The following is a 27,463-nucleotide window of genomic DNA, read 5'->3' as shown; positions in this document are numbered from 1 at the left end:
TTCTACCCACTAGATAGCCAATATCTCCTTTCCCCTGTGTTGTAACAACCAAAAATGCTTTTAAATGATGGCAGATATTCCCTAGACAGTGAAGTTGCACCCACTGAAAATCACTGTACTAGGACAGGCAACAGCCAGAACATGCAGCTGGTGGATGTTCTTGTGCTCTGTATTGTGAAGTTTGGTGAAAGAAAGGATGTGATGGGCTATAATTTCTGGGATATGTGGAAAACAGGTTGTAGCAATCATCTTAGCCAGGGATGACAGACTTAATGAAGAGAGAGAGGAGGAAAAAAGGGAGGGGTCATTGAAGAGGTAGGACTTATGTCTTAGTGGCTGCCAAGTGTGGGTGAAGGAGTTGCCAGTGGTGACCAAGGATTCCCTGTTGAGAGTGGAGAATTCGAGCATGGGCTAGGAAGGAGTTAAAGTAAAATCTTGGTACCTGTAGGACTTGAGAGGAGAGCACACATCTGATGCCTTCTTTCTTCCTTCTAGACTCCCAAGACAGCTGGGTTGCGACCAATGGAAAAAAAGGACATTCCAGTAGTGCACCAGCTCCTCACCAGGTACCTAAAGCAGTTTCACCTTACACCAGTCATGAGCCAGGAGGAGGTGGAACACTGGTTCTACCCCCAGGAGAATATCATCGACACTTTTGTGGTGGAGGTGAGTGGTGAGGGGTGTTCTGGCCTCTGACCTGTTCGCAGAGGTGTCCTCCTCCTTGAGTAGCTAGCACCCTAACATCTTTGCTATCCATGCTTAACCTACACCTTAAGCAAGGTGTAGCTTAAATTTACTAAAATTGTACCCTGTGGGCCTGCTGTGAGCCCTTCTCCCCTGTCCTTTATCCTCTTAGGCCAGAGATTAAAGAGAACTGATACCTTCTTAGCCATTCAGTCTTAAGTCTCTGATTCCCTGCCTGTCCTTGCCTTGGGCTGGTGCTGACCACACCTCAGGGACACGGTCTGGGGAGTGTGAGTCTCAGGAAAAAGCACCTGGTGATTGGCAAGCAGGGAAAGAGAGTGCCATAGGTTCCACCCACTCTCTTGCCTGGATTTTCCTCCTGACTGTCCTCAAGTGCCCTCTGGCCAATGTTTTTCTCCTCCCTGCTTATCCTGTTTCAGTTTCCACCCATTCATGTGGAGAGGCAGAACTGCCTGGGGAGTTGGTCTGAGAGCAATAGAAAACACTGTGTTCCCAGATGACAGGGTCACCATGGGTGCCTGACATGCCTCCTCTCATTGTCTCCTCTCATTGTCTTCCCTCCAGAATGCAAACGGTGAGGTGACAGATTTCTTGAGCTTTTATACGCTGCCCTCCACCATCATGAACCATCCAACCCACAAGAGTCTAAAAGCTGCTTATTCTTTCTACAACGTTCACACACAGACCCCTCTTCTAGACCTCATGAGTGACGCCCTTGTTCTTGCCAAAATGGTGAGGAGCAGACCTGAGGGTCCGGAAATCTGTGGGGAAGGGACAGTGGCGCTGTGGTGAGCTGCCCGCAGGCTGGGGTTGTCCAGCCTTCCTCACCCTCCTGCTCCACTTAGGGAGGGAGCAGCATCCACATGAAGTGAAGGCATGAACTCTTCCTGATTTATTTCAGTGAGTTTTGTTTTCACGGGAGGCACTGCCAAGGAGCCTGAATAGCCAGGCCTGCTTGGGGTGTAAAGGTGTTCTCAAAACTTCCCCAGCATGGAATGGGGAGATTGGACTCTGTCGAGGCGAGTCATTACAGCAGCTCACTGTAGAGCTGAGGAGGAGAGGCCCAGTCCTCTTATCACCCAACACAGTAGTCAACAGTCAGTCCTTCAGCACGGGTTCTACCTGAACCAAGCACAGCTATGCCTTGGCCAAGTAATAGGCAGTCCAGCCCCCATCCTGTGAGAGCTGCTGATGAGAGTTGGTAAGATTTAGGAAGGGACTTTGTCACACACAGTCTCAGAGCAGCATAGTAGGGGTCATGAGTCACGTGGTGCACACCTAAGATTTGGGGCATTGAAGGAGCACTACAAATACCCAGTGGCTGATAGGAGCCAGTATCTCTGTAAAAGCTGGGGACTAGGTCTCCAGAGAGGACCATGCATGTCACTGGAGTGTTTCAGGGAGGCATTGCCAGAAACGGCCATGACCTGAACACTTGAATACACAAGTATATGTGTTCATGGAGGGATACTGATGAGAGGCCATGTACGGTGGAGCACAAAATCTCCTGATCCTCCACCGGAGAGCGGGGTTGCTGGCAAGAGCTTGGATTTAACATAGACGGGGCCAGAGCTGTGGAGGGAGAGTGCTCTCAGGCCACCTGTGGGATGATTTTGCTACATTAGAACAGCAGGGAAGTGAGCCACCTTTCACTTGTCTTCACCTGTTTTTATTTGTCCCTGCCGATGTTCAGAAAGGGTTTGATGTGTTCAATGCACTGGATCTCATGGAGAACAAAACCTTCCTGGAGAAGCTCAAGTTTGGCATAGGGGATGGCAACCTGCAGTATTACCTTTACAACTGGAAGTGCCCCAGCATGGGGGCAGAGAAGGTATGTAAGTGTGAGCTGTGTGCACCCTCCTGCCATTGCTCCCACACGACGGCGGGAGTCTGGGCCACCAGTCTGGGACTCGGCATCAGTCTGGGCCATTGTTAACTGGTGTCTAGAACCTTGAAGATTCCCTTCCCTCAGAGGCCAGCCTAGCAAGGTCACTGTTTTTCTCTTAGCAGCTGGCAGAAGGGATGGGCTCCAGAATCACAGAGGCAGGAAGACTGTCACTAGCTTCTCATCATACCAAGTGAGCCTTCATCTGTCTGGGGGCAGGGTACTCAGGCCCATTAAGGAAGTGGTATAAGCTGAGTTAGCCATACTTAGCCAGGAAGAATTGAGTCTAAAGGGAGGAGGAAGCCCTTGTTGCAGCCTGCCCCTTCCTTAACCCTTGATCCCCCAGTTCAAAAGTGTATAGCCCATGGCCATAGGAGCTAGCAGTACTGTACAAAATGACAGAGAAGCTGTTTGGGAGGTCTTGGGACCAGTGTTCCCCAGGACATTACAGTTGGTTTTCTAGAAGGATATGATGTGTAAAGCCTCTTATAAAGGTTGAGCAGGAGTCCCAGGTTCCTGTTCAGCCATTCAGAGCTTCTAGACTGAGCGGCCTAGTGGGAAAGTCTCGGGATAACTGTCAACTCTGCCTCTCCCTGTTTGCTCTCCTAGGTTGGACTGGTGTTACAGTAACCAATCGCCAGTGAGATTCTGGATAAAGCCACTGAGAATTCAAACCAAGAAATGGAACCCCACCACTTGTTGGTCCAATTTTCACAAACGTGAGAATCCCTAGCAAAGGGAACAGAACTGAACCGGCTTTACCAAACCACCACTGAACTTGACAATTGTATTGCAATGGTGTAGGCTGCGTGATGTCATCTCTGGCCGTGTCTCTGGTCTCCCTCTTTCCCAATTAATCACATCCTTTTGCAGCCACGATCAAGGGAATGTAACTGCTGAAAAACTAGTTCGTGATTGGCATATTATGGAGTTAACGGGTGAATAATAAAAATATATATATATTATATATATAAATATTTTAAATATTTTTCATGTTTCAAATGTATAAGGATATTTGGTCACTAATGAAAAACCGAATCCATATGATTCCTCAAAATTAAGACTTCAAGGACAGTGCCAGACACATAATTGGTACAGTGAATTGTTTGCTTCTAAAGTAGACACTGACTTTTCTGTTTGGGGGAACAGGAAGGAGAGGACTTGGGAAACCCTACTTAGTTTCCCTTCTGAATCAGCCGTAATGACTGGCTCCGGGAGGGCAGGGTGAAGTAGAGGTGCCGGGCTGAGTTTGAAGAGGGTTCAGAGCTCCTAGAATGGCAAGCAGAGTCCTGCTGGGGCTGACCAGAGTCAGGCTTTCCTGCAGGGACCAGGCCTTTTCTACATTCAGAAATAGGCATCAGGGACAACAAAGCAGATTTTTTGTTTAATCACATCCCTTCTTCCACCATCTTGAGCTGCTCCCTGTAAGAAATTATTCTGCCAACTGATTAAAAAGGGCTCTTTAGCCAGAAGTTGCCAACTTTATAGGGATAACTCCCCTGTGTAATCATGTTTCTCCACAACTGGATTGACTGGTAGTCTAAAGAGAAGCATGGGCCTCTTTATAGCTTCTGGGCCCTTATGGAGACCCCATCAGTGCAAGCCCTGCTCATTCATTACTAGCTCGTGTTAGAGCAAGGAGCCAGCACCCTGTAGCCCCTAGGGTGGCTAAGCAAGGATGGCAGGGGGCTAACATGCAGACCCCTTCAGCCACCAGCCCCTGGCCTGTGCCTTCCGCCTACTTAGCCATTTCTTGTCTTAACTTCCCAAGACACACAGTCCACAAAGGGTGGTGGTGAGATGCTGATCTGGACTTGGCAACTGAACTGATTGTAGGTTGCCATTGTCTGCGTGTATTTCTGTTATGCTTTTTTTTGTGGATTTTGTGTTGGTGGTGGTGGTAGTGGTGATGATAGTTGTTGATGCTATCAGTTGCCTGGGAAGTCATGGAAGCTCTGGCCACATGACTGTCCCTGTAAGCATTTCCCAGTTGTGCTCTGCCAGGTAGCCTGGGGAGGAGGGAGCAGCTGAGTTATCAGCATTCCACATCCAGACTTGCTATCATGTTGGCTTTATGAGAAAGCATCTGAGTGGCTTGTGTTGTGGGGATTCTTGATTACTTTCACCTCTTGGCTTCTTACAGGGGGAAGGAGGCCTTAGCCAGACTCAGTCTTGTCTCATCAACTGCAGGCTTTGGGGCTGTTTCACACTGTGGGTGAGGTTTGCCAGAGGCTAATTCTTCAGAGCCCCCAAAGCTGGAGGAAATTGTGTGCTAGGGATGGGGGCTGTGCTACCTGCAGGAATGCCACTGCTCTCTGCAGACTGCTGCTGGTGTCAGCAGCGCCACTGTACTGGATTTCCACCAGAGGCTACTAGGGGCCTCCCTTCTCCTAGTTGTTCCTGTGCAGCGACTGCCGGCATCAGCAGTCATGGCTGACGCTTGACTCCAAGATACCCAGACCAAAGAAGCTATTGTTTTTAGCAAGATGCACATTGCATTCTGCAGCCAAGAGGAGTTGGACAGATGGTTTACCTTTCTGGCCTCAGAGACGGCTGATACATGATACCCCAGGTCCCAGACCAGTTGACCCTGTACAACTTCTAAGGATGTCAAAGAACACAGTGCCTCGTCTCTACCTTGGGTGGGACCTGGAACTTGGAAAGGCATTCTGTTACAGGCTTGGTCGGCTCGGACCCAAGTCTTGGCTACCTCTGAGCTTTGGGGTGCACAGCCCCTGAAGTGAGCTTTGCTCGGATGACCCATATCATGGAATGAATGAAAACTGAGGCCCCAGTGACTGCTCATGTCCTACTCTTTAACCATAATGTCTTAACAGTGGGAACCCTGCCAGGCCTTCAGGAGTTGCCATGGTATCTGATGTTAGTCTCCTTTCTGTCCAAAAAGCCCATGGGCTTCTTCACTCAACCCTTCCAGGACTCCAGGTCAGAAAGAACCATGACAGACTTGAACCAAACAAGGGCAGGACCCTGAGCCTCCAAGCTCATCACCTGGACCTTTCCCGGGCAGCTGCTGTCCCCCTGGGCATGGCCTTCATCTGCCACCAATACTCCTTGCTGGCACTGGGCTTTCACATTCTGTGTTTTCTAAGATGTTTAACTCCTGCCTTTGTATTGACCCCGCAATTAACCCCTGGCCCATTCTCCCTTCTCTGTAGGGAGGGAGCTGGGTAGGAAGGAGGACTCAACTCTGGATGGAGGGCCATGCAGAGCCTGACTCCCTATACAAGACTGCGGACATCTGGTTTGAAGGCCAGCACCCACTAAGCCAATTCAGCACCTGGGTGTGGAGAAAACCTCAGGCCTTGCCTGCATCTCCTTTCTAGCTACCTATCAGCCTCCTCCCCCTTTCTGGCTTATTGAAGCTCAGAGGTGGGTGCCTCTGTGGTCTTGAGCTCTTTGCCCAAAGAGGACCAGCATTTAATCAGTCTGAGGGAGGACCCAAAGGCCCAGGTATCATTGTGGAGCTGTGGTTATAGGAGAGGGAGGGCTGAACCCAGGGCAGGCAGGTAGGGGCAGATTATAGGGAACAGCCTTCTTGGCAGCCTGACCCACCTGCCTCTAAGCCACAGGCTACCCAAAGCTTCAGTTTTGCCCAACTGCAGAGTGAAGACAGAGCTGAAAACACTGTCCCTAGGGAGGCTGTGGGGATAATTATATTCAGTTCAGAAATACTGGTAAGCAGGTGCCACATCTGAAAAGGGGGAGGATTTACCTTTCTGTCATGGCTTTTCTCTGGGCTGGGGGTGGGTTGCATACATTTCCAGGGTGGGGGAGGAAATACCAAATGCATTATTCTGCTGGAGACATCACACTTGTTTCTAATAAAGGAAGCAGCTGAACAAACCCCTTCTGCCTTCCTGGTATTCGTGACAGTGGAAGTGAGTCCTGGGCCTGGGCTACAGCATCCTCTGCCTGAGGGTGCAAAAGCCCTGCAGGAAAAGCCCTTGGAATCACAGCCTCAGGGGAGCTTGAAGACTTTCCTTTGGCAAAGCTGCCCTAATTGAAGGTAGACTTGGCACTTTCTCCCCCACCTCCAGCAAGGAGTTTGTGCTGACCCAATTCATTCAGGGAAGAGGAGCTGCATCTGGCTCCTTGGCAGAGGCTCCTGGTTCCAACCCTAGAGGGTGCAGGCACTGTGCCCCTTCCCACTGTACCCAGAAACTATATCTGCCCTCCCAGGCCAAAGGACAAATAGTCTTGTTAAGACACCAGAGCTGTTTTGTTTTTTTAATGTGGTGCCTAGGGCCTTATGCATGTATAATAACACTGAGCTGTCACCTCCCCAACCCATTTCTGAAGTTTATTTTTCCACTTATTTCAAGAGAGACCAGGGTATCACTCTACCACCTATGTTGTGCCTCTCGTCTTTGTTCTTGCTGCTTTCATGTGATGCCAGAGATTGAACTCAGGACCTCTTGTGTGGAAGACTTTGTGCTCTACCTGCTTAGCTATTTTCTCAGCCTCTGCTAAGACTGCTTTTTCATACCACTGGTTGTTATGCCGCACATGTGCTGAATCAGCTCTCTAAGGTGGGGCCTGAGTGACTGCATTTGATTTCCCAGTTCCCCCTCATCCCCTTGGCTGGTGCCTTATTGCTATTTTTTAAGATTATTTTTTTATTATTTGAAAGGCAAGAGGAGAGAGAACCAGACATCACTCTGGTATATGTGCTTCTGGGGATAGAATTCAGGACCTCATGCTTGAGAGTCTAATGATTTAGCCTCTGCACCACCTCCCAGGTTTAAGGTTGGTGCCTTAAAACCCTTTCTTCTCATAGCACCTGGGCCCTGAGCTGCAGCCTGGGAGAACACTGGATCCATCCCAGATACTGTGTGAAGCCTTTGCAGACAGGGTTCCACCCTCTAAAAATAACCACTTCTAGGACCCAAGTTCCTAAAGACTATCTTTAGGTTTGGGCTGAGAGGACAGTCCTGTGTGTGGTCTCCAGCCAGGCACCTCCAGGGCTGTGAGCTGATAGTGTCTCTACCTCCCATTTTCAGTTGCTGTCAACTTGCATTAAACATCACGCTCTTTCAATGCTGTCTTCTCAGCTCTGGCCTCTTATCCTAGCAGTTAACCCTTTTCTCTTGCTACATCACACCACCAAGAGAAGAAGCACGGGGTGGGGGCAGAAAGTGGGGAGAAATGTAACTCAGTCTTGGGGTCCTGCCCAGACCCTGACTCGGATTTCTGCAGGAGCTAGACCGTTCTCACTGCTCTCTAAACAGTAACACTGGGCTCAGCCTTGCTGTGCTGCACCTCCACACTGCAGCCACCCTGACTACCTGGCCCTCCCGATAACCCCGTGTCCCTGGGACCTTGCCAGTCCTTTCTGGTTTAACGGGGGGCTTCAGTGCCTCTCCTAAGCCTGTCTGTGTGAGCCAAGGACAGGAGAGGTCGTCACTTCTTGCATCAGGTCATGGGCCTGCAGGAAGGTGATCAATCCAGCCCTTGATTCCAGGGGGGCTAGTTCAAGCCCAAGCTCAGCCCTGTTCTGGATTGGCCTCTGGGAGCTGTATCTAGTCAGCCTTTGCTCAGTGCTGGTTCCGTTGGCCTGACGGCACTCCAAATGCTAAGCCTCCATAGTTAATCCCAGAAAGTCACCTTTCTAACAAGTTTTCTCTAGATTTATCTACTTAGCAGACAGGCCTCCAACTCAGCTGAGCCTGGAGAGTGAAGCCTCTCAAGAGTCCTGTTTCTACCCCCTTTAGGATTCTAGCAGTTCTGCCCTGGCAGAAGCCCATCCGTTATCCCCCCCACCCCCCCTTTACTGTGGTGCATGTGTCCTAATAAACTGACATCCTTGTAGTCTTATGATGTTGGCAGCAGCTTTGAGTCCTAGGAAGAGGCAGAACTATTTTGAGTTGTGGCATCACCTCTGGCACCCACCCCCTGGCTATCAAACAAATTCAAGTGTTGCTGGGGGAAGAGACCTTTGGGTTGTTCTCCATCTACATCCACAGACATGTGGGTGTGGCCTCAAAAAGCAGAGTAAAATAAATGTGCTTCTCTATTTTTTTTAATACAAGCAAACATTAAAAAAAATTATCTTTATTTACTTATTGGATAGAGACAGCCAGAAATCAAGAGGGAAAGAAAGGGGAAATAAAGAGGAAAAGAGACAAAGATGCTTGCAACACTGCCTTTCCCCCTCTAGGTGGGGACTGGGGAGCTCAAACCCTGGTCCTTGTGCATTTTAAAGTCTTTTTTTTTTTCTTTTTTTTTAGAGACAGGTAGAGAGAGAGAGAGAGAGAGAGAGAGAGTGTGTGTGTGTGTGTGTGTGTGTGTGTGTGTGTGTGTAAGAGACCATAGTACTGAAGATTCCTTCAGTGTGCTGGAGGCAGGGCTCTAGCTGGGTTGTGGACATGGTAAAGCAGCACACTAAGTGAGCTATTTCACTAGCCCTTAAATAGTCTTCGTCTACTCCAGGTCTCCAGCACTCTTCTACATGTGTTAACTTGCGCCTACATTTCCCCAGGGCTCTGAGCCTGAGCTCCCATCCTGCTTTAAGAGGATGGAGTTCAAGCTCATTAGCTAGAGGGAACCAGGGAAAGCCTGGTGGTGGGAGGTGGGAGTCAGAGGGGATGACTCATGCCTGGGTAGAAGCACAGAGGAGTAGCTGAACTTTGGGAGGAGAGTGGATGGCCTCTCTGGGGAAAGAGGGCCTGAGTGTCCATGAGTCCTGCCCCCCAAGTCTCCTGGCAGCCACAGGCCTGACCACGTGGTTGAGCTGAGAACCCAAAGAGCCGAGACCATCTTAAGTCTGCAGGGTTACAGAGGAAAGGTCAACCACCTGTCCTTCAGCCCTGGTGTCCAGTGGAACCCAACCAGGCCTGGTAAAGGGACAAACCAGGCAGTCAGGAGAGGGCAATGGGAGGGACACTCCCACTGTCCCTCCAACCAGAGGACAGGGCTCTGCCACAAATGTCACCTGGTACCAGGGTGCATCAGCCAGGCCATCAGGTGCACTGGATACGGATGTGTACGAAGAGGGTGGCTGGCACTAATGAGGCTCCATCCTTGGAGAGCAGGTGGATGTGGCGGTAGCCTGTCAGAGGATGGCCAGGTGTCAGTTCTCTGCCTACTGCCCTGTAGAGCCAGGGTCTTATGGGGTATGAACCATACCCCATTTCTGAGCTAAGCCCCCTGACAGGAGACAGGCTCTGAAAGGAAATTTGAGGCCTCTGATGAACAGGGTCTTGGGCCAGAACCCTGTGCTTTCCTGTTTCCACCCCCACCTCCCCTGAACACACATGCGCAGGCACGCACACCCACCTTGCTTCAGACTGTTGAGTGGCAGTGTGAACTGACCCACAAAATCATTAGGGGAGGTAGTGTCGTAATCTTCCACCACAAAGCGCACCAGAGCCAGCTCTGGTGCCCGCAGCTGGAACTCCAGGGTCTGCCCCCAGCGGGGATTGAAGCCTAGGGCAGGAAAAGCCTCCTGTCAGAGGCTGCCTGGCCCAAGCCCCTGCACCATGCCATGCCCTGCTATGCTGTGCCACCCACCATTGTTTAACACATAGTCGGTTTCCTTTCGGGTGCAGTCCGCAGGCACCCCATGGATCTCCACACGTACCAGGGGGTCCACGATGGAGTTTGGCTTCTCAGCATTGAGCTTAGGCAGCTGCTGTGCTGTGAGCACCTGGGGGTGGGGGGAATGTCAATAAGGCCTCCCCAATAGGGGCTGCAGCAGGCCGTGCCCTCTCCAGGGCCCACCCACACCCCAGGCCACTGACCTGGATGGTGAGAGTAGTTCTGGGGGGTCCAGGGCACTCGGGGTCAAAGGTCGTGTCAAGTCTTCGCAGGCAGGCAGGTTTCAGGATGTAGCCACACCGCCCGTTGACGAGGAAGCGCCCAGCATTGAGGTCCATCTCATAGCCTGGTGTCTGGAAGTTGAGGGCCACTGTGGACATCGTAGAGTCAGTGGGGCTTTCACTACCCTACACCCCCCCTGGCACACCCCTGGGGAACTCAGGTCCTCTCCTGGGGGTCCACGGTCTGTTGTTTGGAATGGGGTGGGGGGAAATTCCTTGCAGCCAGGAGACCCAGCCCCCACAGTTGCTGTATTTTCCCTGGCACCCCTCAAGACGGGCATATTGAGAAGCCCCTACTCTTGGAATGAGTTCTAGTTCTAGGTTAGAGCTAGGATCCCTCCCTCAGAAATCTGAGGTTTCCATCCCTACCCCCAAGGGAACACAGCCTCTCCCTCTCCATTGGGGCCTTGGCATCCCACTGAAACCCACCGTCATGAGTGCTGACTTAGTGGGGTGGGACTACCAAGCTTTGTGTGGAGGGAGTGGGAAGGGCATGGGGATGAGGGTTTTTATTTTATTTTATTTTTTCTTAAAATATGTAGAATACTACAGCCCAAGAGGGGTTGCACTGGGTAAAGCATTGAACTCTCAAGTATGAGATCCTGAGTTCAGTCCCTAGCATTGTATGTGCCAGAGTAATGTTCTGGTTCTCTCTCTCTCTCTCACACACACACACACACAATCTCTCATTAGTAGACTTTTTTAAAATGAGATTTTATTAATGAGAAAGATAGGAGGAGAGAGAGAGGGAACCACTTTATCCACAGTGCCTCCTCCTGGATCACTAATAGACTCTTTTTAACTTTTATTTATTTTATTTTATTGGATAGAGACAGAAATCAAGAGGGAAGAGGGAGATAGGGAGAAAAAGAGATACCTGCAAGCACTGCTTCACCACTCATGAAGCTTCCACCCTGCATGTTGGGAGTGGGGGCTTAAACCCAGGTCCTTGCACATTCTAACAGGTGTGCTCTACTAGATGTACCCAGCCCCCTAAATAAGTGTGTAATCTTTTATTTTCTTTATAGGACAAATTGAGAAGGGAGAGGGAGTGGTCTGGGAGGTGGTGTCATAGGTAAGTCATTGGACTCTCAAGCATGAGGTCCTGAGTTCAGTCCCTGGCAGCACATGTACTGAAGTGATGTCTGGTTCTTTCTTTCCTGTCTTTCTAATTAATAAATAAAACCTATTCCTTTAAGAAAAAGAGAGAGAGGATGGGGAGAAAGGGGGAGGAAAAGAGACACCAGCAGACCTGCTGCCCCACTTGTGAAGCTTCTTCTCTGCAGGTGGTTACCAGGGACTTGAGCCAGGGTCCTTATGCATTGTAATGTGTGTGCTTAACCAGATGCACCACTGCCCAGCCCTGAATAGATAGGTAGACTGATAGATAGATGATGATAGATCAGTAGGGTGGGATACTATTGGGACCAAATGATCCTGACTTGTTTCCCCACCTAAATTGCTGACATTTTGTATGTGTGTGCACAATCTCATTGCTCAGGGCCACTTTGGGGGTGAAGGAAGAAGAAGCCCCACAGCACAGACAGAAGCTTCTTTCGCCATAGCATCTTCCATGTGGTGCTGGGGCTCCAACCCAGGTTCACCTGCATGACAGTGCAGGCACCTCACCCAGTGAGCTGTCTCTCAGCTTCAGTTCTTTTTTTTTTTTAATATTTTAAAATATTTATTTTCCCTTTTTGTTGCCATTGTTGTTTTTTTTTATTGTTGTAGTTATTGTTGTTATTGATGTGGTCGTTGGATAGGACAGAGAGAAATGGAGAGAGGAAGGGGAGGCAGAGGGAGAGAGAAAGACAGACACCTGCACACCTACTTCACTGCTTGTGAGGTGACCCTTTGCAGGTGGGGAGCTGGGGGCTCGAACCAGGATCCTTACGCCAGTCCTTACGCTTTGTGCCAGCCACCTGCACTTAAACTGCTGCGCTACCACACGACTCCCAGCTTCAGTTCTTTTAATTAATTTTTTTACAAGATTTTATTTATTTATTTATTTATTTATTTATTTATTTATTTATTAATGAGAAACATAGGAGAGAAAAAGCCAGACATCACTCTGGTACATGTGCTGCTGAGGATTGAACTCAGGACCTCATGCTTGAGGTCCACTGCGCCACCTCCTGGACCACTAATAATTGTTAATATCAACAACATTCTGGGAAGTTGGGTGGCCCCATCACTGGGTTGGGTGGCCCCATCCCTCCCCAGAAGTCACCACTAGGCACTGACACCCTGCCCACTTCTTGTACCCCTGCCCCTACTCACCCAGCTGGCAGCCCGAGTTCCACATCTCCTGGGGGCTGTAGTTGGCAGAGTTCATCCGGAGCCCCAGTGGGTAGACACGGGTGAGCTGGCGGGCATTGTGCCTGACGAAGCTATTCCCTGGGGGGGGGGGGGGGGGGCAGAACAGTGATAGCCCTGGCCTGTCATTCTCCCCATCCCCACCACCCCGGGCTCCCAGGACAAGCTGGGAATAGAAGCCCAAATCCCAGCCCCAGCTCCTCAAGTTCTCTGACCCAGAGATGGGCCAGGAGCCCCCTCCCACAGTCTGGCACTGCATCCCTACTTCAAACCCCTGCCTGCATGGCCCAATACACCAAACCCCTGATACTCATCCCACACTCACTGCCCCAGTCAAGCTGGATTCCTGGAAGCCTTCCTCATGCCTTGCCTCCAGGCCTATACAACCCGCTCCTCCTGTCCAGCACACCCTCTCTTCACTTGCCACTTCCTCCCCAATCCTGCAAGGCAGGTATCTCCTCAGGGTCACCTGCTCAGGAAGCACCCCCTGCTCTCCCCCCTCTAGCGGATGCTTACAGCTACCTGTGCCACCACAAGGCTGAGAGACTGCTGAAGGAGGAAGACATGGTTCTCTTTCTTCCATGTCAGCCAGAGCTGGACACATGCTGGGCACTCAGCCCCTGAGCCACTTGGCCAACTCCAGGACACGCCCCACCCCAGGAGTCTGCAGGCCACCCTTCTGCTCCCAGAAGCCCACATCCAGCTCCTACCTGCCTCTCGGATGAACTTCTTGGCCTTACGCTCATTGAGAGAGCTGACCTGGCAGGGCTGGGGTGGGGTAGGGGCTGGACACAGTTTGCGCAGGCGGGCAGCACAGCAGTACACGGCCAGAGCCGACAGCTCCGGGGAGATCTGCTTGGCCTGGAAGGCAAGCATCAGCAGGGACCATCCTCTCTCATCCATCCTGCCCTTTACCTCCTGCCCCCAGCTTTATAGCCACTTCGAGACACTCCCCCATGCCCAACCTCACTCACCTGCCGCCTCTGCTCCACAACCTCTGGCACCCCTTCCTCCTCTTCCTCCTCTTCCTCCCGGTCTGACAAAACCCGGCCATCCTCACTCAGAGCATCTGGTAACTTCTTCCCTTTCACTAGGACCCGGCCCTTCAGCTTCTGTAGAGACCAGTAGGAAATGATTCAGTCTTGTTGCCCCTTGTGTCAAACGCTGGGGATTGAACTCAGGATCTCTTGCTAAACTCACTCAGCCACCAGTGTAAAGAATTAGCAGAGGAGGGAGTAGGAAAGAAGACACACAGGAGAGCCATGTTTCTAATAGGAAAAGAGGGAGATGACCAACATGGCTGTCAGCTGGACACTGGTTAAGAGCTTCCTCCACACAGATTATGCAGCAACTGCTAAAATGAATGGCACGATTCTGACACGATCCCTCAGGTAATAATGGTCTTGTAAATTATTTTGCCAATAAAAATTAAAACGGGGCGGAGAGTAGATAGCATAATGGTTATGCAAAGAGACTCCAAAGTCTCAGACTCAATCACCACCACCACCACCATAAGCAGGAGCTGACCAGTGCTCTGGTAAAAAAAAAAAAAAAAAAAAAAAAAAAAAAACAGGGAGTCCAGCGGTAGTGCAGTGGGTTAAGCACATGTGGCACAAAGCACAAGAACCCGCGTAAGGATCCTGGTTCAACCTCCTGGCTCCCCACCTGCAAGGGAGTCTCTTCACAGGTAGTGAAGTAGGTCTGCAGGTGTCTGTCTTTCTCTCCCCTTTTTGTCTTCCCCTCCTCTCCATTTCTCTATGTCCTATCCAACAACGACAACATCAATAACAAGAACAGTAATGACTACAACAATAAAGCAACAAGGGCAACAAAAGGGAATAAATAAATAAATATTAAAAATAATAAAAACAATTGGGAGTTGGGCAGTAGCGCAGCGGGTTAAGCACAGGTGACACAAAGCGCAAGGACCAACGTAAGGGTCCCGGTTTGAGCTCCGGGTGTTAGTATGTTTCATATTGGTTTGCTCCCCTTCCCCCCCGACCTCTGAGAGAACTGGTTTGGCCCTTGCTAGTTTCGCGCCCCACTTTCTCCCTGCCCCGTATGCTAAGGATGTCCAGAGTCCCAGCAGCAGCCGCGGAGGGAGAATGACAGGGAAGCACATGGTGTGGTGATTTGCCCGTTCGTGAATAAAGATTAAACTGCAGCTTCTCAGCCCAGCCGTGTGTCCCCGAGTATCTCTGTCTACTGCCGCAACGCTAGCCCGGCCTCCGAACTTTAACAACAAATGGCGCCCACGTGGACCTGACCTGCGCATCTCTCAGATAAGTGAAGACAATTTGGCTACCTATGCACTATGGCCTTCTCTTCTGCTTGTGAAGAGATCTCCAAAGGCCTCTGCCTTTCTTCACGAGACTGTTTCGCTGTTTCTGGAACATTTATCTCTGGACCACTCTGTGGTTTCCGCCCAACACCAGCCTGCAGGAGCCCAACGCCAGCCCGCATGAGCTGGCTTTCCGCCGCGTGGCGCGGGACATTGGGCGCCAGCTCCCTCCACGCTGCTTGGCCGACATGGCAGGGCCATGGAGCAGGGCTGCAGCAGCCTATCCTGGCCGCCACCCCGTGGCACCTCAGTCCGTGCCTTCTGGACGGCTGGCCCACCCGCCCTCCTGCTATGAAGTCTGGGCAGATCCCGGACCCCCCAGAGACCACGGGCTCCCTGCCGAAACTGGGCCCCCTGGCCGAGATCCTCAGCTCGGGTCTGAAGGCAGACAAGCTAGAATACGCAGAGAATCGTGCAGAGATCGCAACCTACAGTTCCTAGAAGTGGAGCTACGCGGGAGGCCCCAGCTCCAGATGGTGACCCCCCAACAACAACTAAGACAGTACAGATCTAAATTCGTGTTTAAAATGACATGTCTTTGTAACAAAGGTTTCTCTCCTTGTGTATTAATGACCATGTTTATGTGTGTGTTTAAAGTTTGGTAAACAGTAACTTTAAGGTTAAAAATGTAACTTTAAGGCTAAATTCTTACCAGGCAAAGTTAAATGAAAAAGGTCTTCAGCATAATTCTCATAAAGATAAAATTAACTTACATTTAAAGTCTGAGGTAAAAATTAGTTAAAAATCAATATATTTTAACTAAGCTGGTAAAAAAAAACAAACCTGTGCACACCTAGGGTGTGTCTCCATCTTGAATGGGTGTAACAAAAGGTTAAAAAGACATTGTTGATATGTAAAAGTCTCAAATTCCTTCTCAATTAGAAATGTTAGGTTGCTATGGTTATCCTAATAATTCTCATGCCTGAGGTTTTTTGTATGGTTCATATTTGCCTTTCCACATTTTATTGTTTGAACTTTAAATAGCGTTGGAATCGTGCTGGAAGGGACTTCCAATTGTGATAGAGTTATCAATTGTGGTAAACTTCTAACCTGCTACAAGTTTTGTTTCATAATTAAGTGAATTGCAGCTGTCAAGTTCTCTACAGAAAAGCAGAATTCCGATGGCTGACATTCCCCATCAAGGCAAACGTACAACAATTCACCCCCTGGCAATTCTTCGGTGGACATCTGCTTTGGACTTCTATCGGACTCACTGGTACACCTCAGACACTTTGCACAAAACTAGCAGCTTCCCCTTATGCTGCTTGGTTTCTCAAAGACTGACTGCAGCCATGCCTTGGGACTCTAGGCCTCACCCTCACCCCAAGCTAGAAAATGCCCGCCGAGGCAAGTACGCCCCCCAGAGGCAGGAAATGTTTTTTTTAAGCTGATAAAGTTTTGCCCACAGAGGCAAAAAATGGCCCCCTCAGGCCTTCCCTTGGCAGCACACTGGTTCTTGTTACTTGCTTACATGTTTCTCCGTGTTTGTGCCAGTTTCTTTTTTGAAAATGCCTTTATGATATAGGTTTCTATTCACCCCACACCCCTGATACTGTGGTCATTTAGTTAAAAACAGAAGGGGAAATTGTTAGTATGTTTCATATTGGTTTGCTCCCCTTCCCCCCGACCTCTGAGAGAATTGGTTTGGCCCTTGCTAGTTTCGCGCCCCACTTTCTCCCCACCCCGTATGCTAAGGACGTCCAGAGTCCCAGCAGCAGCGGCGGAGGGAGACTGATAGGGAAGCACATGGTGTGGTGATTTGCCCGTTCGTGAATAAAGATTAAACTGCAGCTTCTCAGCCCAGCTGTGTGTCCCCAAGTCTCTATCTCTGTCTACCACCACAACGCTAGCCCGGCCTGCTGGAGGCTCTGAACTTTAACAACACCCGGGCTCCCCACCTGCAGGGGAGTCGCTTCACAGGCAGCATCTATCTTTCTCTCCTCCTTTCTCTTCCCCTCCTCTCTCCATTTCTCTCTGTCCTATCCAACAACGAAGACATCAATAACTACAACAATAAAACAACAAGGGCAACAAAAAGGAATAAGTAAATATTAAATTTTTTTTTAATTAAAACAATTACATTACAAAAAAATTAAGGGTCTCAGGAGGTTGCATTTCAGACAAATCACTCAAAAATAGTTGAAATCAGTCTTGAGTTTGACATAGCATGAGCCAGATTGATGCTCAGGTCCTCTCACACTCATTAGTAAAAAAAAAAAAAAAAAAAAAAAGCTGCTCAGCTCTGGCTTATGGTGGTGTGGAGGACTGAACCTGGGACTTCGAAGCCTCAGGCATGAGAGTCACTGTATAACTATTATACTATCTCCCCAGCCCTAAATCTTTTTTTTTTTTTTGCCTCCAGGTTTATTGCTGGGGCTTGGTGCCACGAATCCACTGCTCCTGGAGGCTATTTTCCCCTTTTGTTGCCCTTGTTGTTTAACGTTGTTGTGGTTATTATTATTGTTACTGGATAGGACAGAGAGGAGGGGAAGACAGAGAGGAGGAGAGAAAAATAGACACCTGCAGACCTGCTTCACCACTTGTGAAGTGACCCTCCTGCAGGTGGGAAGCCGGGGGTCTGGAACCAGGATTCCTGTGCCAGTCCTTGCCCTTCGCACCATGTGCACTTAGCCAGTTGTGCTACTGCCCAATCCCCCCTAAATGTTTTTTTTTTTATTTATTTTCCCCTTTTTTGCACTTGCTTTGTTGTGGTGATGGTGGTGGTGGTTACTGATGTCATCATTGTTAGATAGGACAGAAAGAAATGGAAAGAGGAGGGGAAGACGGGGAGAAAGACACCTGCACACCTGCTTCACCGCCTGTGAAGTGACTCCCCTGCAGGTAGGGAGCCAGGAGCTCAAACTAGGATCCTTACACCGGTCCTTGCACTTCGCGCCACATGCACTTAACCTGCTACGCTACCGCCCAACTCCTTTTTTTTTTTTTCTTAAAAAGAGGAGAAAGAGAAGAGATCACCTGGGACCAAAACAAGACAGGACTAGAACGACTTCAGGAATCCACGAAATCACTAGTGAGTGCAAACACATGTGGCTGGTGGACAGAGAGGAGCCTAGGGAGAGATTAAGTAGCTGGTAACAGTCCAGCAGATTATCAGAGACACCACCTCCAGTCTGTTCCACCAACAACAGGGCAGCTGAAGGGAGGAGAGGACTCCCCTAAGACTCATCAAGTACAACTCTGAGTCTCCATTGCTACTGCCCTCAGAATCTGGAGCAGCGACAGGGACACCAGGGAACAGAGATCTAACCAGGAAACTCAGGAGATCTATACCTCGGTGGCATAGCGGTGGGGCTGTGAAATTCTCTTTGCATAACCACTGGATTATCTCTGCCACACCCTGCTTTATCTCTTGGTCAGGAGTCAGTGATTAAGCTGAGAAGCTTACTTATAGTTTAAAAACCCTCAGGCTCCCATAGCCTACAGGGAAGAAAAAGCACAAAAGAGGCTTTTAAGCCACTGAGCTCCAAATCAGGGATTAAAATACCATTGAAACAACTGTTAACTTCCACCACTGTGAACCCTTTAATTACCTGACTTAGACACAAGTCAATCCAGGAAATAGTGATCAGTAATTTGAAAAGAACTAGGAAAAGAGAGGGAACTCATAATATATAAAATGGTTAAACCAACAAGAAGAAATATTGGAGAAATGAACCAGGACAAGAGTCCAGCTAAAAGCCCCCCAAAGGGTGAAGCACAAAATAATGAGGTCAACATACAAACACTAGCTAAGGAAATAATCACAGGAGTGAGTAAAGAGTTTGAAAGAATTTTAATCAGAAATACAGGAACAACAAATGAGACTATGGAAGAAAACACTAATTATCACAAGGTTATTAGAGAGCTGAAAGCTGAAATAGCTGACCTAAGAACACAACTAGCTGAACAAGCTAAAACAGTATCAGAACAGGGTAACAAAATAGATCAACTCCAGATAACAGTAGAGGGGAGAGAGAATAGAATCAATGAGGCTGAAGACAGAATTAGCAAGATCGAGGATGAATTAGAGACAACTAAAAAAGAAGTAAGATATCTCAAAAGTATCCTGCTAGACTGTCATTCAGACTAGATGGAAGCATCAAAACCTTCTCAGACAAGCAACAGTTGAAGGAATCAACTATCACCAAGCCTGCCCTGAAAGAAGTTCTGAGAGGTCTCCTATAAATAGTCAGACCACCATAAATGTGCCATATTTCAGAACATTCTAAAACTCTACAAGAATGGCGTTAAAATATCTTCAATCTTTGATATCAATAAATGTCAGTGGCCTGAATTCACCTATTAAAAGACACAGAGTAGGAAGATGGATCAGAATACACAACCCAATAATATGCTATCTACAGGAAACCCACCTAACTCAACAAGACAAACACAGACTTAAGTGAAAGGATGGAAAACTATCATACAAGTCAATGGCCCACAAAAAGGACAGGAAAAGCTATTCTCATATCTGACACGATAGACTTTAAAGTACATAAGATTTAAAAAGATAGGAATGGACACTACTTAATGCTCAGAGGATCAGTCAATCAAGAGAATGTAACAATGATTAATATCTATGCACCCAATGAGAACCCATCTAAATACATCAAAGGTCTACTGAAAGAGCTACAGCAATATATTAACAGCAACACAGTCATAGTAGGGGACTTCAACACCCCACTCTCTCAACTTGACAGATCATCCAGGCAGAAAAACAATAAAGACATAAGGGAGTGAAATGAAGAGATAGGTAAACTAGAACTATTAGACATTTTCAGAGTCATTCATCCCAAGAAACTGAAATATTGGGGGTCAGGCAGTAGTGCAGGGGGTTAAGTGCACGTGGCACAAAGCGCAAGGACTGGCAGAAGGATCACGGTTCAAGCCCCTGGCTCCCAACCTGCAGGGGAGTCGCTTCACAGGCAGTGAAGCAAGTCTGCAGGTGTCTATCTTTCTCTCCCCCTCTCTGTCTTCCCCTCCTCTCTCCATTTCTCTCTGTCCTATCCAACAATGAACAACATCAACAGCAACAATAATAACCACAACAAGGCTACAACAACAAGGGCAACAAAAGGGGGGAAAATGGCCTCCAGAAGCAGTGGATTCATGGTGCAGGCACTGAGCCCCAGCAATAACCATGGAGGCAAAAAAAAACCCCAAAAAACTGGAATACAATTTTACTCAAGTCCACATGGTTCATTCTCAAGGATAGACCATATGTTAGGCCACAAAGACAGCATCAGCAAATTCAAGAACATTGAAATCATCCCAAGCATCTTCTCAGACCACAGTGGAATTAAATTAACACTTAACAATCAACAAAAGATTAGGAATAGTCCCAAAATGTGGAAGCTCAACAGTACACTTCTTAACAACTTCTGGGTCAAAGAGGAAATAAAGCAAGAAATCAAAATGTTTCGAGAGTTCAATGAAAATGAAGACACAAGCTATCAAAATATTTGGGACACAGCTAAGGCAATACTGAGAGGGAAGTTCATAGCCATATAAGCACACATTAGGAAACAAGAAAAAGCACAGATAAACAACCTGATTGCACATCTTAAAGATGACGAAGAAGAAGATGAAGAAGGAGGAGGAGGAGGAGAAGGAAAAGGAGAAGAAGAAGGAGAGGAAGAGGAAGGAGAAGGAGAAGAAGAAGAAGTAGAAAGGATCCCTAAGGCAACCAGAAGGACAGAAATCACTAAAGTTAGGGCAGAAATAAATAACATTGAAAATAAGAAAACCTCCCCCACACCTATGGACATCTAATTTTTGACAAAGGGGCTCAAACTATTAAATGGGGAAACCAGAGTCTCTTCAACAAATGGTGTTGGAAACGATGGGTTGAAACATGCAGAAGAATGAAACTGAACCACTGTATTTCACCAAACACAAAAGTAAATTCCAAGTGGATCAAGGACTTGCATGTTAGACCACAAACTATCAGATACTTAGAAGAAAATATTGGCAGAAGTCTTTTCCGTATAAATTTTAAAGACATCTTCAATGATACGAATCCAGTTACAAAGAAGACTAAGGCAAGCATAAACCTATGGCACTACATCAAATTAAAAAGCTTCTGCACAGCAAAAGAAACCACTACCCAAACCAAGAGACCCCTCACAGAATGGGAGAAGATCTTTACATGCCATACATCAGACAAGAGTTTAATAACCAACATATATAAAGAGCTTGCCAGACTCAACAACAAGACAACAAATAACCCCATCCAAAAATGGAGGGAGGACATGGACAGAATATTCACCACAGAAGAGATCCAAAAGGCTAAGAAACACATGAAAAAATGCTCCAAGTCTTTGATTGTCAGAGAAAGACAACAATGAGATACCACTTCACTCCTGTGAGAATGTCATACATTAGAAAAGGTAACAGCACCAAATGCTGGAGAGGTTGTGGGGTCAAAGGAACCCTCCTACACTACTGGTGGGAATGTAAATTGGTCCAACCTCTGGAGAATTCTCAGAAGGCTAGAAATGGACCTACCCTATGACCCTGCAATTCCTCTCCTGGGGATATATCCTAAGGAACCCAACATATCCATCCAAAAAGATCTGTGTACACATATGTTCTTGGCAGCACAATTTGTAATAGCCAAAACCTGGAAGCAACCCAGGTGTCCAACAACAGATGAGTGGCTGAGCAAGTTGTGGTATACATATTAATACTACTCAGCTATAAAAAATGGAGGCATCCTAAAGCCACCAGGTTCCAGATGCTGACCAGACTTCCCTGGACAGACGACCCCATCAATGTGTACTGGAGCGCCACTTCCTCAGAGCCCCACCCTACTAGGGAGAGAGAGAGACAGACTGGGAGTATGGATTGACCAGTCAACGCCCATGTTCAGCGGGGAAGCAATTACAGAAGCCAGACCTTCCACCCTCTGCAACCCACAACGACCCTGGATCCATACTCCCAGAGAGATAGAGAATGGGAAGGCTATCAGGGAAGGGGGTGGGATGTGGATCGGGTTATGGGAATTGTGTGGAATTGTACCCCTCATATTATGGTTTTGTTAATGTCTCCTTTCTTAAATAAATAAATAAATAAATAAATGGTTACTTCACCATTTTTAGCTGATCTTGGATGGCCCTTGAAAGATTCATGTTAAGTGAAGTAAGTCAGAAATAGAAGGATGATGATCTCACTCTCAGGCAGAAGTTGAAAAACGATCAGAAAAGAAAACACAAGTAGAACCTGAGCTGGAATTGGCGTATTGCACCAAAGTAAAAGACTCTGGGGTAGGTGGGTGGGGAGAATACAGGTCCAAGAAGGATGACAGAGGACCTAGTGGGGGTTGTATTGTTATATGGAAAACTGGGAAATGTTATGCATGTACAAACTATTGTATTTACTGTTGAATGTAAAACATTAATTCCCCAATAAAGAAATTTTAAAAAAAGAGGAGAAAGAGAAGAAACAGGTAGCTCAGGATTGAAAAAGTGTTATGCAAAGAGACTCTTGTGTCTTTCAATCCAATTAATATAGATAAAATAAAAAATATCACATAAAAGGGAGTCGGACGGTACCACAGAGGGTTAAGCGCAGGGACCGGCGTAAGGATCCTGGTTTGAGCCCCCGGCTCCCCACCTGCAGGCGAGTTGCTTCACAGGTGGTGAAGCAGTTGTGCAGGTGTCTTTCTCTCTCCCTCTGTCTTCCCCTCCTCTCTCCATTTCTCTCTGTCCTATCCAACAACGACTACAACAATAAAAAAAAAAAGGGCAACAAAAGGGACTAAATAAATAAATACTAAAAAAAAAAAAATCACATGAAAGTGACCCCTGGTATAGGGTATAAGTGGTTCACCAGTAAAGCTCACACATCACCCTGCATCCTTAAGGACCAGCTTTAAGCCCCCAGTCACCACATGCAAAGGTGAAACTTCACAAGCAGTAAAGTGCTATGGGTATCTCTCCCCTCTCTCTCTTTCCTCCTCTCGTCTTTCAATTTCTTTTTTTAATAAACTTTTAATTTTTTATTATCTTTATTTGATAGAAACAGCTAGAAATCGAGAGGGAAGGTGGTGATAGAGAGACACCTTTAGCACTGCTTCACCGCTCACAAAGCTTTCCCCCCGCAGGTCAGGGCTGGGGCCTCAAACCCAGGTCCTTGCATATTGTAGCATGTGCACTCAACCAGGTGTGCCACCACCTGGTCTCTTTCAATATGCATCCGAAGGAAAAAAAATTGGGGACCTGGCAGTGATGCACATGGTTAAATGCACATAGGATTATGTGCAAGGACCCAGGTTCGAGCTCCAGCTTTCCACCTGCAAGAAGGTTGCTTCACAAGTAGTGAAGCAGGTCTGCAGGTAATTCTCATTCTCTCTCCCTCTATCTCCCCATACCTTCTCAATTTCTTTCTATCCTATCAAATAAAATAGAAAAAATGGAGGGGAATGGCCGTGAGGAGTGGTGGATTCATAGTACTGGTACTGAGCCCCAGCAATAAAACTGGAGGGGGCGGGGAGAAAGATGCCAGGGGAACACAGAAAACTGTTAAAGATGGTTATTAATGAAATTGACAGGAGGGGCAGGGTGATGGTACACATTACAGTGTACACATTACAGTACACAAGGACCTGGGTTCAAGCCCCAGGTTCCCACCTGCAGCGGGGGAGCTTCATAAGTGGTGAACCGTGGTCTGGGAGGTGGCGCAGTAGATAAAGCATCGGACTCTCTCTTTTTTTATTTTATTTATTTGTTATTGAATAGAGACAGAGAGAAATTGAGAGAGAAGGGGGAGATAGAGAGGAAGAGAAACAGAGAGATGCCTGCAGACCTGCTTCACCGCCTGTGAAGTGACTCCCCTGCAGGTGGGGAGCCGGGGGCTCAAACCGGGATCCTAACCAGTCCTTGTGCTTTGCACCATGTGCACTTAACCCACTGCGCCACCTCCAGACCCCCAGAATCGGGCTATCAAGCAGGAGGTCCTGAGTTCAGTCCCCAGCAGCACATGTACCAGAGTGATGTCTGGCTCTTTCTCTCTCCTCCTATGTTTCTCATTAATAAATAAATAAAATCTTACAAAAAATAAGTGGTGAACCAATACCGCAGGTCTCTCTCCATCCCTCCCCTCTCAACTTCTCACTGTTTGTATACAAAGTAAATAAATAATATTTTTAAAAAAGAAGAAGAAAGTGGACAGGAGTGAACCTAAGTCAAAGAAAACCCATTGCTGTATAAACATTTGTATGAATGTGTGTGTGTATTAAATCATATCCATGTTATCCTTTCTTTTCTCTTTTATTTTGCCACAGGTGATTGCCAAGGCTCAGTGCCTGCATGATGAATATGTGGCTTTTAGCTACTATTTTTTATTTTCCTTGTTCTTTTATTTCTATCTAATGGGGGGGGGAGGTGGAGGGGGGAGGGATACAGCAAAAGCAGTCCCTCCCCCTTTCTGTAACATGAGCTCAACCAGATGCACCACCATTGGCCCCCCTTTCCCTTTTTTGTTGCCCTTGTTGTTTATTATTGTTGTTATTGCTGTTGTTGTTGGGTAGGACAGAGAGAAACTGAGAGAGGACGGGAAGATAGAAGAGAAAGACACCTGCAGACCTGCTTCACTGCTTGCTAAGCGAGCCCCCTGCAGGTGGAGAACCAGGGGCTCAAACCGGGATCCTTACACGGGTCCTTGTACTTTGTGCCATATGTGCTTAACCCACTGTGCCACCACCCGGCCCCTAAAAGCAGTCTTGAGAGGAAAGTTTATACAAGTCTACATTAATAAAGAGGAGAAATCATTAATAAACCATCTAACAACCCAACTGAACCAATTACAAACAAAGCAACAAAGAGACCTGAAGGCCAGCAGGAGACTGGAAATAGTTAAAATCAGAGAAGAAATCAATGAAATAGAAAACAAGAAGATTAGGGAGTCGGGTGGTAGTGCAGCAGGTTAAGCGCAGGTGGCACAAAGCACAAGGACCGGCTTAAGGATCCCGGTTTGAGCCCCCTGGCTCCCCACCTGCAGGGGAGTCGCTTCACAAGCAGTGAAGCAGATTTGCAGGTGTCTATGTTTCTTTCCCCTTCTCTGTCTTCCCCTGCTCTCTCTATTTCTCTCTGTCCTATCCAACTACGACAGCAACAGAAATAACTACAACAACAACAAAAAAAAGCAAAGGCAACAAAAGGGAATAAATAAATCAGTATTTTTTTAAAAGTTAAAAAAAAAGATTAATAAAACCAAGAGCTAGTTCTCCAAAAGATTTATTATGTATAATAAAATACATAAACCACTAGCTACATTTATTTAAAAAGGAAAGATATGGTAAAATCATTCAAAAACAACAAACACGGGAGTCGGCGGTACCACAGCGGGTTAAGTGCACGTGGTACAAAGCAAGGACCCATGTAATAGTCCCGGTTAAAGCCCCCGGCTCCCCACCTTCAGGGGAGTCGCTTCACAGGCAGTGAAGCAGGTCTGCAGGTGTCTATCTTTCTTTCCCCTTCTCTGTCTTCCCGTACATTCTCCATTTATCTCTGTCCTATCTAACAACGACGACATCAGTAACAACAATAATAACTACAACAACAATAAAAAGACAACAAGGGCAACAAAAGGGAAAGTAAATCAATTAAATAAAAAAAACAGAAATACAGAAGATCATACAGGACTATTATGGAAATAAATTCAATAACTTAGAAGCAATGGACACATAAAGTCATAGCAATTGGGGGTCAGGCGGTAGTGCAGCGGGTTAAGCGCAATTGGCACAAAGCGCAAGGACCAGCGTAAGGACCGGGATTCAAGCCCCCTGCTTCCCACCTGCAGGGGAGTCGCTTCACAGGCGGTGAAGCAGGTCTGCAGGTGTCTATCTTTCTCTCCCCCTCTCTGTCTTCCCCTCCGCTCTCCTTTTCTTTCTGTCCTATCCAACAATGAATGACATCAACAACAACAATAACCACAACAAGTCTACAATAACAAGGGTAGCAAAAGGGGGAAAACTGGCCTCCGGGAGCAGTGGATTCATGGTGCAGGCACTGAGCCCCAGCAATAACCCTGGAGGCAAAAAAAAAAAGTCATAGCAACTGCCAACTTTGACACAAGAAGTAAATAAACTTAACAGGCCAACTGATGCAGAAAAAGCACTTGATAAGATCCAATACCCATTTAAGTGTTGGAGAAGATATGCAGAAAGACGAACTCTATCACACTGCTGGTGGGAATGCAAACTAGTACAACCACTATAGAGAATCCTTAAACAAATACAAATGGAAATGCCATGATTCAGCAATTTCATTACTAGGCATATACCCAAAAGATATAGTAACACTGATTCGAAGGGATATATGCATCCCCACGTTCATAACGGCTTCACTCACAATAGCAAAAATCTGGAAACAGCCCTTCAAAAGATGACTGGATTAAAAAGTTATGGGAGGGGCCAGAGGTGGTACACCTGGTTGAGAGCACATGTTATAATGTGAAAGGACCCGAGTTCGAACACCGGTTCCTACCTGCAGGGGGTAAATTTCAAGAGTGGTGAAGCCGTGCTACAGGTGTCTGTCTCTCTCTCTCTCTCTAACCTTCTTCCTTCTTGATTTCTGGCTGTCTCTATCCAACAAATAAAAGATAATAAAAAAATTATTTAAAAAGAGAGACAGACACCTGCAGCCCTGCTTCACTACTCACAAAGCTTTCCTTCGGCAGGTGGGGACAAGGGGCTTGAACACTGTAACCTGTGCTCAACCAAGTGCACCAGCACCTAGCCCCCTCTCTCCCTCTCTATCATCCCTTTCCCCCTTGATTTCTGGCTGTCTCTATCCAATAAATAGAGTTTATTTTTTACTATACCCATTTATTTATTGGATAGAGACAGCCAGAAATCGAGAAGGAAGGTGGCGATAGAAAGGGAGAGAAACAGAAACCTGCAACACTGCTTCATCACTCGTGAAGCTTTTTCCCTGTAGGTGGGGACCAGGGGCTCAAACCGAAGTCCTTGCGCATTGTAATACGTGCATCAACCAAGTGCACCGCCACCAGGCCCCCCCAAAAATTTTTAAATAAAAGTTATGGGACATATACTCAACAGAGTATTACTCAGCAATTAAAAAGAACTGAGGGGAGTCGGGCAGTGGTGCAGCGGGTTAAGCACAGGTGGCGCAAAGCGCAAAGACCGATGTAAGGATCCCAGTTCGAGTCTCCCGGCTCCCCACCTGCAGGGGGTTGCTCCATAGGCGGTGAAGCAGGTCTGCAGGTGTCTGTCTTTCTCTCCCCCTCTCTGTCTTCCCCTCCTCTCTCCATTTCTCTCTGTCCTACCCAACAACGACAGCAATAACCACAACGACGATGGGCAACAAAGAGGAGGGATTACATAATAAATTTTTTAAAAATTAAAAAAAAAAAAGA

At 47.5% G+C, this 27,463-nt stretch overlaps 2 protein-coding genes across 9 annotated transcripts in view; one reads left to right on the top strand and one right to left on the bottom strand.

The window, feature by feature from the left end:
- Positions 1-3,565, top strand: part of NMT1 (N-myristoyltransferase 1) — a 48,084-nt gene extending 44,519 nt beyond the window's left edge. The window contains exons 9-12 of the mRNA XM_007535733.2: positions 496-666; positions 1,270-1,437; positions 2,399-2,536; positions 3,200-3,565. Coding sequence (XP_007535795.1) covers positions 496-666; positions 1,270-1,437; positions 2,399-2,536; positions 3,200-3,220 — 498 coding nt within the window. The 3' untranslated portion in view covers positions 3,221-3,565. The remainder of the gene's footprint in view (positions 1-495; positions 667-1,269; positions 1,438-2,398; positions 2,537-3,199) is intronic.
- PLCD3 (phospholipase C delta 3) overlaps positions 1-27,463 on the bottom strand; it is a 70,440-nt gene that overhangs the window by 15,214 nt on the left and 27,763 nt on the right. For 4 of the 8 annotated variants that reach the window (XM_060203360.1, XM_016193698.2, XM_060203358.1 and 1 more), the window contains 7 exons: positions 13,719-13,856; positions 13,455-13,605; positions 12,709-12,825; positions 10,351-10,517; positions 10,121-10,256; positions 9,887-10,036; positions 8,870-9,659 (listed from right to left, as the gene is read on the bottom strand). In XM_060203360.1, the coding sequence (XP_060059343.1) occupies positions 9,571-9,659; positions 9,887-10,036; positions 10,121-10,256; positions 10,351-10,517; positions 12,709-12,825; positions 13,455-13,605; positions 13,719-13,856 (948 nt within the window). In that variant the 3' untranslated portion in view covers positions 8,870-9,570. Of the gene's footprint in view, positions 1-8,869; positions 9,660-9,886; positions 10,037-10,120; positions 10,257-10,350; positions 10,518-12,708; positions 12,826-13,454; positions 13,606-13,718; positions 13,857-27,463 lie in introns of those variants that run through there. The other 4 variants (XR_009553010.1, XM_060203356.1, XM_060203357.1 and 1 more) reach the window with 4 other exon arrangements.

The sequence above is a fragment of the Erinaceus europaeus genome, chromosome 12, assembly GCF_950295315.1.
Source record: "Erinaceus europaeus chromosome 12, mEriEur2.1, whole genome shotgun sequence".
NCBI classification, from domain to species: Eukaryota; Metazoa; Chordata; class Mammalia; order Eulipotyphla; family Erinaceidae; genus Erinaceus; species Erinaceus europaeus.
This window is presented reverse-complemented; position numbering and strand designations above follow the sequence as displayed.